Raw genomic sequence first — 14,748 nt, forward strand, 5'->3', positions numbered from 1 at the left:
AGAAATTTAGTAAACCGTTAAATATCTCCCGAATACGAACGTATAATAATATTTCCGATGATAATATTTCCCCTGGTGATTACAGCGATTAGAAATCAGTGGCTGTTTTCATAGGAGATGCTTTTACGCGTTCAATGCATGCGTTCAAATATTGTTTGTTGATTCTATCGATCGTTCTACTGGAGGAATTTGAACACAATAGATAGTAGATTCTGCTTAGAGCACCATTAACCTGCTCCTCTTGTTAATTATTGCCAAGACATCGTGGACTTAATCGCGTTGTAAATTGGTGCAAATCCATGCCTACAGTTAACCCAAGGTACAAGTAATCGCTTTCGAATCGATCAATCATTCACTAACGTAGCAACGAATACCTGCTATACGTGTTTAAGCAGCAACACATGCACACGTTGGATTGAGGAACCGTTAGAACGTTATCGACGTAAAAGTTGATTTTCACATAATTAACAAACGAGCTAATTGCCGTAAAATATCATCGACGTCGTTTTATATAAAGTATAATAATCGACGTGTCGTGAAAGATTGAAATTATTTTTTCCTATAATGCAAGCAAATCGTATTCGGTTTCGCGTAATTACGATCTGCAAGGTAAATTTGTGCGATATTAAAAATGCGAATGAAAGCACAAAGGAAGCCGATAACAGAAATTGAACCGTTGTTGATCAATCGTTTCATTCGTCGGAACAATATATCGTAAATGAAATTTTTATTAAAATAATTATACGACAGAGGAATAAACCTTAATTAAAAATATCCTGTCAAGGAAACCGGGCGTAAATTAACGATTAATAGAATCGATATAAGGTTCAAATTAGCGAAGGGAATAGAGGAATAATCAGATAACTCGAAGTTTCCAAAAGAACTAACAGTAGCAGAAATAATGTAATTAACAACGTGATTGTTTGTCCATTTCTTTTCGAATCGTACATAACTGTGAAAATTGCTTACTCACCATCGATCTCTCTTCAAGAACGAATACAGTCATTAGTAATCCTGTTCTAAAAAGCTTACCTGAAACAAAATAGAAAGAATAAGCTCATTAATATCAGCATCTACGAACATTTGTATGTGATTAGTATCATTCATATGCATAAACTTTTAAGCAGGTCGAGTATCTCCGAGTAACTTTAAAAATAATTATCCTCTTACGATTATTTGCTACAGAATCTATCATTCTCTAGCTATTTATCATCTGGCAAGACATAATTTACTACGATTAGATTTGATTTCCTTTTACGGAGAATATACATATTCTATTAACGAGAAGAAAATAGAATTTCTACGCAAATGGCAAGATACTATTGGCAGAAAATTTCTGATAGATATTTCAGTACCATATAGTTTACATAATATTTATAACAGAAATGGAAAAACAAGTTTCTACTATGAAAATAATTTCTAATATAAACTTTCGCTTTTCTACGATACATAAGAAGAGATACGTTGCCTATGATTGTACAGAGTTGAAAAATATTTGAACAAAGTATTAAAATTTTAATGAAGTTAGAGGAAGAAAAATACCTTATCTTCGTTTAAAATTCAGAAATTCAAACAAAGTTATTGCTTCTTATAATTAGTAACATGGCATTATGCGTTTTCGAAAATTACAGATAATAATTGGAAAGGTAACTGATACTGTGTGTTTTGTCTTAACAAATATTTATTTAAAATTTTGATAAATACGAGAAAAATGTCACGCGAGTGTGATATTAATTTTACAGACTGCGAATCTATTAATAGATCGATTGCCATACAATTTTAGAAATCAGATTTATAACTGTAGAAATCACGAGTGACGCAGCACGAGCGATCTTTTTTCTAGAAAAAAGTAGGTGAGTCTTTAATTTTATTCCGTCGGTACGTAAAATTACATTCAAATCATACGTCCCTCATTTCACCTATATTCCTGGAAAGATATTACACAATGGATGGCACGTGAACGTTCCGCCGAGAAAACCAGGCTATGCACACGAAATAACATGAAAAATTTCCATTTAATTTCCATTTATTAATATGAATGTGAACGAACGTAATGTTCAACCGGTAGCGACAGTCTAATAGATGAATTAACGATGGGTTCGAACAAATGCATCATCTGCATGTTGATTGGGGTCAAACACCTGCGACTGATCTCCTTGGCAAAGTACACCAATTCATTTGTAATTCGACGCGATATCGTGATACCGGAATCATCAACAACTGGAAATTATCCACGACCTGACATGTAAGCAAGTCATCTCTTGATCAATCTTTCTGTTGATATTAAACTTTTACGATCATCTATTATATTTATTTTTATATACATAATATAATAAGATGAAGATAATTGTATATATATAATAAATATATATATATTATATATATATATTAATTTGATATATATACGTGTATATTAAATTATATTGTTAATATAATGTATTTAGTATAATATATTGATATAACATATATTTATATAATAAAGCGATATCGCGATACCGGAATCATCAACAATTGGAAATTATCCACGACCTGACATGTAAGCAAGTCATCTCTTGATCAATCTTCCTGTTGATATTAAACTTTTACGATCATCTATTATATTTATTTTTATATACATAATATAATAAGATGAAGATAATTGTATATATATAATAAATATATACATATTATATATATATATTAATTTGATATATATACGTGTATATTAAATTATATTGTTAATATAATGTATTTAGTATAATATATTGATATAACATATATTTATATAATAAAGCGATATCGCGATACCGGAATCATCAACAACTGGAAATTATCCACGACCTGACATGTAAGCAAGTCATCTCTTGATCAATCCTTCTGTTGATATTAAACTTGTATATATATAATAATTGTATATACAATACTTACTAATTGTATATATATAATAGATATATGTATTATATATATTAATGTGATATGTACGTGTATATTAGATTATATTGTTAATATAATGTATTTAGTATAATATATTAATATAACATATATTTATATAATAAAGCGATATCGTAATACCGGAATCATCAACAATTGAAAATTATCCACGACCTGACATGTAAGCAAGTCATCTCTTGATCAATCCTTCTGTTGATATTAAACTTTTACAATTATCTATTATATTTGTTTATATATATAATATAATAAGATGAAGATAATTGTATATATATAATAGATATATGTATTATATATATTAATTTGATATGTACATGTATATTAAATTATAGTGTTAATATAGTGTATTTAGTATAATATATGTAATACATATTTATATAATAAAGCTACACAACCGTTCAAAAATATATGGATACATCTGTTTATTTCCGAAAAGGTATATCTTAACTACAAAATAACGAAATAAATCGCAATACAATGACTTTATTTTCTATTAGGTGATCCCATAAGTTCGTGCCGTTTTTCGAGCGGTTATATATGTTAAGATTGTTTACAAACCTTTCAGTTTCATGAAAAAATGTAATCCCCCTTTCGTTGTACAACTTCTTCCCATTTTTCATTATTCCGTCTCGATAAAAGTTCTCTTGTTTTTCTTTAAAATATGAAATGTATACACAAAGGTCGGCGCGAACTTATGGGATGACCTAATATCATCGTTATACTGCAGTTACGGTAGAATATTATAACGCAATTGTGTAAATTTTTAAAGTTCAATATACAATAATAAAATAGATATTTGTAACTGAACGTTATACAGATATTTTGTTGCTTCACGTGCTCTTTGTATTCAGATCTTTTAATTTCTGAATTACGAAACAGATAGAGAAAGTTCTTCTAGAATGATAGAAAGATTTCATACAGATAACGATACCGAAAAATGTTAATACGAGTAATTTAAATCGAATATATATATAATAAATAATTTATATTTATAGTCTGTTAATTGCATGAGAAGACTTCACCTAATTATTAATTCGTGATTAATTTATACACTTTGCACCGTCGATACAAATCGACTAAAATGTTTGCATACTTATAAGTTCATGAAATATGTATTCGTTTGTAACTGCTTATTACATTTTAATATTAAACAATATTAGTTTGTCTTCCGTTTTATCTCTTGCAGAATTTTAATTTATTACAAATTTTATATTCATTTAGCCATTATGTGTATAATGGAGCTCGTTGGTGGACAAGCGACTCTTATGTAATATTTCTTTTGATTATCATAATGGACAGATATTTTTATATTTGTAAATTATGATCGTTTTACATTTGTACGTGGATTTAATTATTCAAATTTTCGGCTTCTTTTAAGACGGAATAATTCCCCGGCAGATGTACAGTTTCATTAGTCAGAAAAGCTAGGACCGTGAATCATCGCTCAAGACAGAAGTGTACGGTATCGAGTGCAAAGGGTCGTGCGAAACAGGTCTAAAAGAAATACAGTTCATTTATAGGCCGGTGAAGATGACGCTCCATCGCTTCTAATCCCTCATTTCATTGGTAACAACGTACCACGATCCCGAAATCCTGCTGGACATAACGGTACCGACCATTCAATCGATCGCAATAAAGCGTTAAAACGATTCTATGTTCTACCAGACGTGTACGTATTTCTACTCATTAAATAGATCTAATGAGAGAGATCTAATAGATCTAATATCTAATGAGAGAGAAAGAGAGCCGTTGCGCTGCAGCACATCAGATGAAATACACGGTACCGATACGATGGAAATACCGTTGCCAGGAAACGTTCGGACGGTGGGAGACAGATCGTGAAAACATTAGAGAAATGTCACAATTACTATGTTAACGAGTGTTAAGAAATGTCTAGCAAATAGCAAAACGGTACACTGTAATAATGTTTACTCATTTTTCCTTGTCCAGTGGCTGTACCACGTACACAGATAATGTTTAGCGATAAATGTTAAATTTATCGATCGTGTTACGAGTAACGTACATTCTCGTACGAACTTATCGGGGGACGAATGGTTCGTATAATTTTCTTGGAATCCGTATGGTAGGAGCGCACTGATTCCCATGATTTTTCGTTTACGTCGAAAGAATTCACATAGAAATGAGCGGATTCGACTGGCAAGAGTTCACTTGATCCGACATTCCACTAAAATTTGTTCCAAATAAACGTAGTTTCTCGGTATTGGGATTTCTTTATCGGCTCGTTAAGTATCAAGCGACGAGATAGTAAAATTCACGTACACCGAAGTTTATCAAAGAGACGCAAGTGAAACGAGCGAGGGATTAGCGACAAAGAAAGAAGTGCTATAATTCGAAAATAGAACAGTACATCGCTGTGCTATAAGACACTTCGATTTCTTCAAACTTCATAGAAGGAACTTAAGGAACTGGAGGAAAAGGTAGCGATGAAAAGAAGGCTGACTTAAATTCTCGGAATTCCTCTTCGCAATTGCAACACCAATTTGATAGAATTCGACAATGCGAACTGATCGAAAGGAAATTACAAACGAGATATCGCGTTGGTCCTTAACGCGTTAACAGGACGAATTAAAGAAACGTTAAGCGTTAAATCCGCGGAGAAAAGAGATTCTTATTGAATAACTTAAGAACCAAAGTATGATTCACTACCGTTGCGAGTGGCATTCGGAGATCTCTGGAGATCGCAGAATGTCCCAGAATGCATCATCATCTCTCAAACTCGCATCAGCACGGTACGTTTTGAAATTAATGCTCGGGCGTACTATCCCTTCTGCCACGTGATATGAAATTCCAGAGTCGAATAGATGCGTTTCCATCTGTAGAACCGCGTGTACGTCTACATGCGCTAGCTTTCGACTGTAATATCGTCTGAGTGAACCTAGCACGAGCATGAGATTCTTCCTGCTCGATATGTAGCATCGAATAGCACCAGGTATTCGTGGATCGCGGTCGCTACAATTTCTACCGTGGCCGGAGTATAATTAAGGATGACCAATCCGACATCAACGACACAACTCGACCAGGCGTCGCGACCTTCCTTTCCGCGAATCAACTCTTTTCCCTACTGTCACTTGCACAAGCCAGAAAGTTACATCGACCATGAATATCAATTTCCTCGGCAATAGTTGCGGAAGATTTCGAAGAAGAGCGGAGGCTTCGACCTGCTAATTTAATTAGTTGGCGTGTACTTAATAGCTACGCGGTCCTTTGTCGGGAAACGATGGCTCGTCTATGGTATCTTATTAAACGTACATTTTGTGGGACAATGAAACGATACTCCGAATCAAGACACTTGATACATTTCCGAAATAATAAGTTTGCATTGTATAATGTTGCAGGTGAAAAAAGAAGGTAATATTTAACAGCCCAAGTATAACACAATGGCAGCAGAGCTATTCAGAAAGCGACAATAACGATGATATATTTGAAACAAAGCGGTTCACGTTATATTTGATAGCTGGAAATTTAAAGCACTCCGGAGGATGATACACAAAAGTTTCAATATTTATTTTCCCCCGTTGGACCGTCCTTTGCAAAAATGAAAACGCTACGAAAACTTGGTAGATTTGTCATGGGAATCCTGTTAACACATAGTGCTATGGATATCTATTGTCAGCTTATCATTATTATTAATCCATTTCTTACAGTTTTATCCTACTTTATTCGACTTGCTTTGGGACCCACTAAACTGTTAAGTTGTCCGAAAAGTGTTTTTCTTTGCGACCAGGTTTTCAGAACAGAGATGGAAAGAAAAAAAACTATATCGTACATAAGTACCGCTCTACAGCGACTTAAATTTAAGTTACAAGTGTAAACCTAAAAATAAAAAAAAATAAAAAAAAATGTAATATTGCATGGCTATGTCGTACCGTTGCGTATCGGTACTTTTGCCTGAACCACCTCACAACCGAATTCATCGTTTATAATGGAAAATATAAATATGTAATACACGAAAACTGGTAAAAATAAACAAAAAAAAAAAAATACAAGTTTAGAAGAAAATTTAATTTCTTCCAGGCCTCGAAAGAAGAAGACTTTTGTTAGTAGTATCTTCAGCTTCGCTTCATACATACTATAATAATAGGAAATCACGTGAATTTTTATTTTAGTATTATGAAAGATCCAAAAATGGAGTTGAGTTTATTCACGGTGCTGCATATTTCATACGACGCGTTGATTCCAAAAAAAGATAGCGCGTATCAGTTTGTCGTTTATCTCGTATATCTTAACAACATCCACGCGTCGTTATTCTAAATCCTGTGAGTGGCAGTATATGTTTATCCTGCACCAAAAGTTCTTCATGAACATTTATAAGGAAATTATGGATGCACAACATTTTTCGTTTTATATTACTTTATCGAATTACGTATGATCCATTTTCTTCTATCAAGAAGATCACAACGTTTGACAGATTAGATTTCATGTTCGTATAACCAGACCCGCAGACTAAGAAAATACCCTTTAGACTAAATCTTTAGATCCTACTAGAACCAACAATATAAACTATTATAAACCATGTCATCGTATCACGCCAAATGAAGTTACTGGAAATTCTCAACGAGAATTGATTGTAAATATTCTAACAAATAAATAAAAGAAAAAAAAACTTAATATATCCACTAGTTTCTTGGAAATATTGAAGAAACAAATCAGAAGATGTGTTTGTCCGTGATCATTCACAGCGCCGTGCCATCATTCAAATGCCAGCTAATTTTAAATGTATTGCTAGAATCACGAGTCTCTTTGTTAGCTTGGAACAATCCTCTCTATCGTGTCTATAGCTTGACACTCAAACGATCTGAGACTAATGAACTGAAGAAGTACGCGTCTATGAAAGTAAAATGTTTCTCAGCGGTATGTCGACCGCTACAGCAGTCGCTATAATTTATGACGTTTACGATTGGATGGAAGCACAGACGATAGTCAAATTCCCCTTACGATCCTCTCAAGAGCGGATTTATCGAACACTTCTCAAGGAAAGTGACACGAGTCACCACTTCAGTCAATTAGAAACAGTAAACCATTTAACCTAACTGCAGTCACGCAAGCAAGTTTTACGAAAGGACGATTTACAGAGCGTAGAGAAGCGAAGATTTGTTTTTTCAATAAATGAAAATTTCTTACACATACGGATAAATCTTTTGTACGATGTGAAACGTATCGTATAACGTTTTCTGATAAATTATACTGTGTGTTCATGTTACAGATTTTAGTCGATAGAGCACATGTTGGAAGGAACAAATAGAGTGAATCAAGGATACACCACAGCTACCTTCGTTACCACTTCACACCAAATAGACTCCACCGTCATTAATTTAACGTTGAAACATAACCAGCAGCCGCAATAGCGTTGGTTACGAGCGAACAATAAAATATACCTGGAGCATCGTAATATCATACAGTGTACGCAGAAGCACCGAGTCTAAATTATCGTTTAGAGAATATAGCTGCATATTTACTTTAGAATATTGAGCGTAGTATTATAGATTCTCAACACGTTGGTCGTCGCGTTACCCATATCTATGTGACGGATATACTTCCGTGGGGACCGTCATCCAAGTATGGATGACGCTCTTCTTGTTCCAGTTGATTAAATATAGGATATACAACATAAAAATATTAAAAACACATTATATCATACTTTTCATTAATTTATATTCTGGATAAAATATTATATTATGCTATATCGCATGGTATTTGTTAAAACGTTCCAAACACAATTGGGGTGGTTTTGAACACTTCGAACAATAGTCGTAGACTTCGTCATCGCTACTCTTCTCACTTTCAAATATATTTTCACGTTGTTTATTGAACATTTTGAGGATGAAAAATCACTGATGTACGTCTCACAAGTATGCTTCTCGACTAAATGAAAGAACTCGGAACACTCTGGAAAGCTCATCGCTTTCTTCATTTCAGAACTAAATAATCTTTTCTTTACAAAAATTACCAAAGTGCCTAGAAGGGAGGATGAAGTGGAGAGACAGAAGAATACTGGCAAGATTCAGATGTGGAAACGAGACCAAAGCAACGGAATACTGGAAGCAAAAGGGAGAAAAAAGATGCAGACTACGTAAAAGGAATGAAGAAGACCTGAGACACGTACTAGAAGAATGTGAAATAACGGGAGGACCAAAGGACACAGGAAAAGTACTAAATGAGACGGGAGAAGGTTTAGCAGAACTGAAAGCAATAATAGAGAGGAGAAGGGCAAACGACAGGGGAGATGCACAGCAAGGAGACAAAAACCCAAAGTTGCAATAGTTTTTAGTCATTAGTGGTTAATTTGTGGTTCCTAGTTTTAGTTTTTAGAGAATAGAATAATTAAGGGAGTGCAATAGAATAGAGTGGAAAAGAGGGGAGGTAGATATATAAGAAAAAATTAGACACAAGAGATGTAAAACCGAGAGTTCGTCCAAAGCCGAAAGGCACGGACTAAGCAACAATAAATAAATAAATACAAGCTTTTTTTTACAATGAATCGAAGGCGATAAACAAGGAATCCCCACTTGTCGCTCTATTTACGTTCTGCGTACCAGCGATCGGATTTAGGCCCCGCAGGAAACTTAGCCGAATCAACGTGTTAAATTAAGCTTTCTCTAAATTTCCTTTCCATATTATGCGTTTATGAGAATTTTAACCCTTTGAGTACTATGGGCGCCTGGCGAAAGCTATCGGTGTGGACTAAGGACGCATGTATGGGTTTGTCAATTTTTCCGAGCACCTATGCAGAAGGATTACCATTACGTTTGTGTGAGATAAATATAAATGCATTTCTTAGTAACGGCAGTAAACAAATGCCAATAATGCCTCGTTATAACAGTTGTCTACCTGTTTCGCGGACAGTCGCATCTAATTATCAAGAAGGAAATGTGTTGTTTGTGTGAAAAATAAGAGAATGCAGAAAATGCGACGTCGGATTATGTATCGATAATTGTTTTGAAATTTTGCACATGCAACTGAATTATTAACTTGTGTTATATTTACTAAATTTAGTTTCCTAGTTTATTGTTTTCTAGTTTATTGTAAATTTCAATGTTTATAATACATAATTAATACTAAAAAATAACGCTCTTGAATCATTTAATCTCGTGCAAAAGAATTACTATAATTTATTACGACTTGCGCTTTGAATAGTCAATCAACAGAGTTCAGTCTAACGAAAAAGTATTCCGTCCACAGCGATCGTCAGCGCTAGCTGGGCGCCGTCCGTACGGACCGCATAGGCCGCGAGTATTCAGGACTCAAAGAGTTAAAGACGAAGAAATGTATACACTGTACTTGATACGCGAAAATATAGAAAATATTGGAAATATCTGTTGTAGTATTTAATAGGTAAAACCCAGCATTGCGTAGATGCAATTTTTAAAAAGGTACATTAAAGGTTTTTACATTTCAATCTCGATCTTATCTTAGCAAACAGAAGGTAGGTTTGTTTATATGAAATTGTAGCGAGAAATCATCATCAATAGGATTCTTTTCACATTTTGTTCAAGCTGAAGACACGTTTCTTTGATGTTAGAAAAATGTAACAGGGTTAGAAAGAACCTAAAGAATGGAGCAATTATTCCCACAGAAATATAAATTTGCATGAAAATCCGTGATTTAAATAGATTAATTTAAATTCGCTATCAAGATATTTTACTTACTTTCCATGTGAGATATGAAAATAAAAATGCACATCTCATTCTCATTCAGAAAATGTAACGAACAGTAATTTACTCTGATACGTATAAGAACATAAATATTTTACATATAATCGAATAATTGGAGCATCATTAAGTGATTTATACCTGCAATTGAGCCTTCAATTAATGCAGAAATACAGAAAAATTCACGATCAATTAATTTTGAAATTCAGAGGTTCTCCTGTAAGGAGATTAAAGAACAAGAATAGAAACTGAAATAAACTACGATACTTCTATCGAAGCAGATATAACGCAAGAGTCAACAACCGCCACAACCCATTAGTCAGCCAACTACTTGACACGACGGACCAGATCCGCAGACTAAAAAGAAAATACCTTTTACATTGAATCATTAGATCCAACTAGAATCAACAATATAAAACTATTATAAACCATGTCATTGTATCACGCCAAATGAAGTTACTGAAAATTCTCGATGAGGATTGATTGTAAATATTCTAATAAATAAAAAAAAAAACTTCTATCAAAAAATCTCCGTGTTTAATATTATCGTATTACAAAATAATTTGAAACAAATAATCTTTGAAATGAGAACAGAGTTATTCGATTATCAGAAGAATATTTCTCACGACTACAACGAATAATTCAAATTGTCCTCAATTTTTATTCCCAAAACCACGCTCAATCGTCTGACTGAAATTGACATACTTTCCACATACTACAACGCTAAAATAAAACATCTGTAAAAGAAGGACGTTCAAAATGAACAATGGATGTTACAAGGTTACAAGCGTACAACGATAAAGTAGAATCGCACGTTACGAAATGGACAATACGTAATTGTGGTGTCTATCGCGAACAAAGCTATCCATCGCAATAAATAATTCGTAGGGAATGAGAGTTACAACAATACAAGATACAAAGCCGAGAGTATGAAAATGTACAGGGGTGGAGGAAAAGCCGGTAGCTTTTCTGTTCTCGTCCGCTTTCTCTCGCTTTCTTGCTTTTCACCTCGACGGGGCAGGTTGGTAAAAAGAGGCGAGGCAGTAACAGGCACAAAACAGCGAGTATGGGCTGAGTAGATCTCCGTGAATATTCGTTCAAAAGGAAGCACATTTATTTCAGCAACGGTGCCTCCTGCATCTTGTAATAGGTTGGCCTATTGTGGCAAGAGCGGTACGCTGGCTGAATATCGCATCTGTGTGTATGGATGTGCGCCTGCATTTTCTATTCTTCTTTGCTTAGACCGGTTGTTCGGTGATGTCCTTGAACGTGTGCGTACAATCCCGTTCATACGCATTAGGACGCCTGCTGAACTTGTAATGCATCTATATCGATACATATATTTTCGAGCCTCGAGTTTACGACGAGGCCAGATCTCGTTGAAAGAATTTCATCCGAGTTAAATAGTCCAAAGATTAAATCCGATTTGTGGAATTGTTAACAGCTTATGATTAAACGATACTGTCCTATGTCAGGTAGGAAAATACGAGGTCAAACATTCGACTATATGCATTTATTCCTCGATAACTATTCCTTAATTTAATGGAACTACCTCTAAAGTAGCAAGTTTCTACGAGATTCGGTGAGTCGTCTCCAGGGACTCTCAAGATCTACTCTGCCCTGGAGATTCTCAGTAAGTGTACGTATAGATACTGTACAGTATATTGTAAAGAAAGGGAAAGGGCACTAGAGATCAGCTCGTACGAACTCTGTCTTTAACGACACGGGCCACCTTTGCATCAGGCAGGTACAATTGAAATGGCCAAGTCGTTCGACTAAACAACGGAGGAACAGACTGTCTCCGGCTGAAGGGTGAACGATCTAATGGAATATTGAAAGTCATTTCAATTTGCTTGGCACTGTGTTTACACGGACCAATATAAACAACTTCGATCGACTCGGTCGTTTGACCGAAAATTGCCTAACGTGAACGAAGCTTGGGGATGTTAGAGGCTGCTTGTAAACAACATCAAAAAATCCCATTAAAACAAACTAACTCGGTGTATACACCGAGTTGGGCGTAGATAGACAAATACGTAAGACAGACTCGATAAAAGCAATTGATCGTCCAACGATATAACAAAACATGATAAAATAGATATCTAATATGATCATGAAAATCCCAACACTAACACGAATATCAGAATTGACCGAGACAGGCGAAAAGTACGATCGATGTAAAGCAAGAAAACTGCTAATTGTATTACATAATTGACGAGATACTTGCAACACTACGATGCTGAACATACGAGTTCTTCAGAGTCTAACGAGGTTTAAGCAACGTTCCAAATAAGATTTGGCAATGTTTTAGCAGTTTGTCAGGTTTCTCTTATTTTTCTGTAACCGTACGGTCCCAAACGAGCTTTAAAATAATCGTTCGACGATGATGGCTTTGTCTTATTTTCCTGAAAGCGTGCCACAATACTGGCATTCTGTATACATCACATAGAGATGACATCCCGGACGCACTCGCGAAACTGGCGAAACGAGAGTGGCAGCCGGCGGGTATCCCTTCTAATATCCAGCCTGGGCCGACTCTCGTTGCGCGTCCCAGTCAAAGGAATTGTCACCTCGTGAAATCGCGCTTCCTCCACACCCCTTTTTAGTTTCTCTCCTCGCGACACTGCCGGATTTCCGTCTTGCAGCGTAGTAGACGGTACCGTGTCGCAGGAAATAACTCCGGGCTCCGGAGGCGTTTCGCGCTGTCTGCCGCTTTGACGATTATAGAACGTGCGTGAATAACCCACTTATTTTCTCCAACCACGTTCGCACTTCAGTTTAATAGTCGGAGCAGCCGCAATTTCGAGAGTCTACCTATATATGTACATACTCGGAAAGCTACACGCGATTACACGCGACTGCCGCTTTCCCGTCTTTGATCTAGCCGGGGAATTAACTTGAAACTATCGCCTAACCGGTGGCAATTCAACGCTCAACAAAGTAACCATTAAACAGAGATGCTAATACTTTACGGTTAATTGTCTGCCTACGTTATTTTTGTTGCTGCTCGTAAATACGTGGACGCGTCGATCAATGCTGGAACTTTAGTAAAATTTCTGAACTAACGACGAATTAATTCTTCTTGCGGATTTTAACAGACATACGTAGAGAGGATGAGAGAAAGTTCAGAATCGATACACTATAAATTTTTATTTTTTATAAATTTTCTGCTATAAATTTTCCAACGTGTTGGTAACAGTCTTCTATTAGATTGTCGGAAAAGTGTCTTTCCTTCGCAAATGTGTTCTTATCAACGGTTCACCTTCATACGTACAAACGTGAAACCAAGTTCGTGAAATGACGCGGTGTTTATCTCAACGGAATAAAATGGATCGTACGTAATTCGGCAAAATAATATAAATCAAGAAAACGTTGTGCGTCTATTATTTCCTCATAAGACGAAAGAAACCTTTCGGACGACCTAATATTTTGTAGTACACGTATATTATATTTGTTCGTTGCTCTTATCGAATGTAAATTCATTTTGTAAATAGATTAATAGATTGTTAAATTATATAAATTGTTAATGAGTATAAAAATTAATAGATTAAATAAAAATTTATGTTGATGGGTATTAAATTAATAAGTTATAGAAATTTAGATTTATCAATATTAAATTAATAGATTGTTAAATTATATAAATTGTTAATGGGTATTAAAATTAATAGATTAAATAAAAATTTATTTTATAACAAAATGGATCGTATGTAATTCGACAAAATAATATAAATCATGAATGTAAATTCATTTTGTAAAATTGTGGTGTCTCTGTACTTCTCATGTATTATCAATTTTCTTTCGTCTGTTTATGTTGTATGAAATATACATTGTTTGTTTAATCTACAACTGTCCCGGCGTGTCGATTTGACACAAAACAAAACTTCTCTCGCAAAACATATTATTCGACCATTTGTAGAACAATTTTTCTGAAACTTGCTGACTTTGGAATCCGATAAGTTTGAAGGAAAATCAACGTGAACGCGTGTGAACGACAAACAGCAAAACTAATTATCTTTTCATTTTATCGGTATCTTACCACTGCGTCAATTTACGAAGTTACGAAAAAGGAATAATTTTTTTTAAAAAAGAGGTACAATTTTGTAAAAAAATAATTAAAAAAAAAAAATAAAGCATTTTCTGTAAAAAAAAG

The 14,748-nt window shown here is 34.7% G+C and overlaps 1 protein-coding gene across 6 annotated transcripts in view; it reads right to left on the minus strand.

Moving 5' to 3' along the window:
- LOC105666188 (CCR4-NOT transcription complex subunit 6-like) overlaps positions 1 to 14,748 on the minus strand; it is a 484,667-nt gene that overhangs the window by 430,307 nt on the left and 39,612 nt on the right. For 2 of the 6 annotated variants that reach the window (XM_020864961.2, XM_020864960.2), the window contains exon 4: positions 905 to 1,032. The exons of the other annotated variants lie outside the window; for them this stretch is intronic. In XM_020864961.2, coding sequence (XP_020720620.1) covers positions 908 to 1,032 — 125 coding nt within the window. In that variant the 3' untranslated portion in view covers positions 905 to 907. Of the gene's footprint in view, positions 1 to 904; positions 1,033 to 14,748 lie in introns of those variants that run through there. 6 annotated transcript variants of the gene reach the window in all.

Source organism: Bombus terrestris, chromosome 10 (genome assembly GCF_910591885.1).
Source record: "Bombus terrestris chromosome 10, iyBomTerr1.2, whole genome shotgun sequence".
In the NCBI taxonomy this organism is placed as follows: domain Eukaryota; kingdom Metazoa; phylum Arthropoda; class Insecta; order Hymenoptera; family Apidae; genus Bombus; species Bombus terrestris.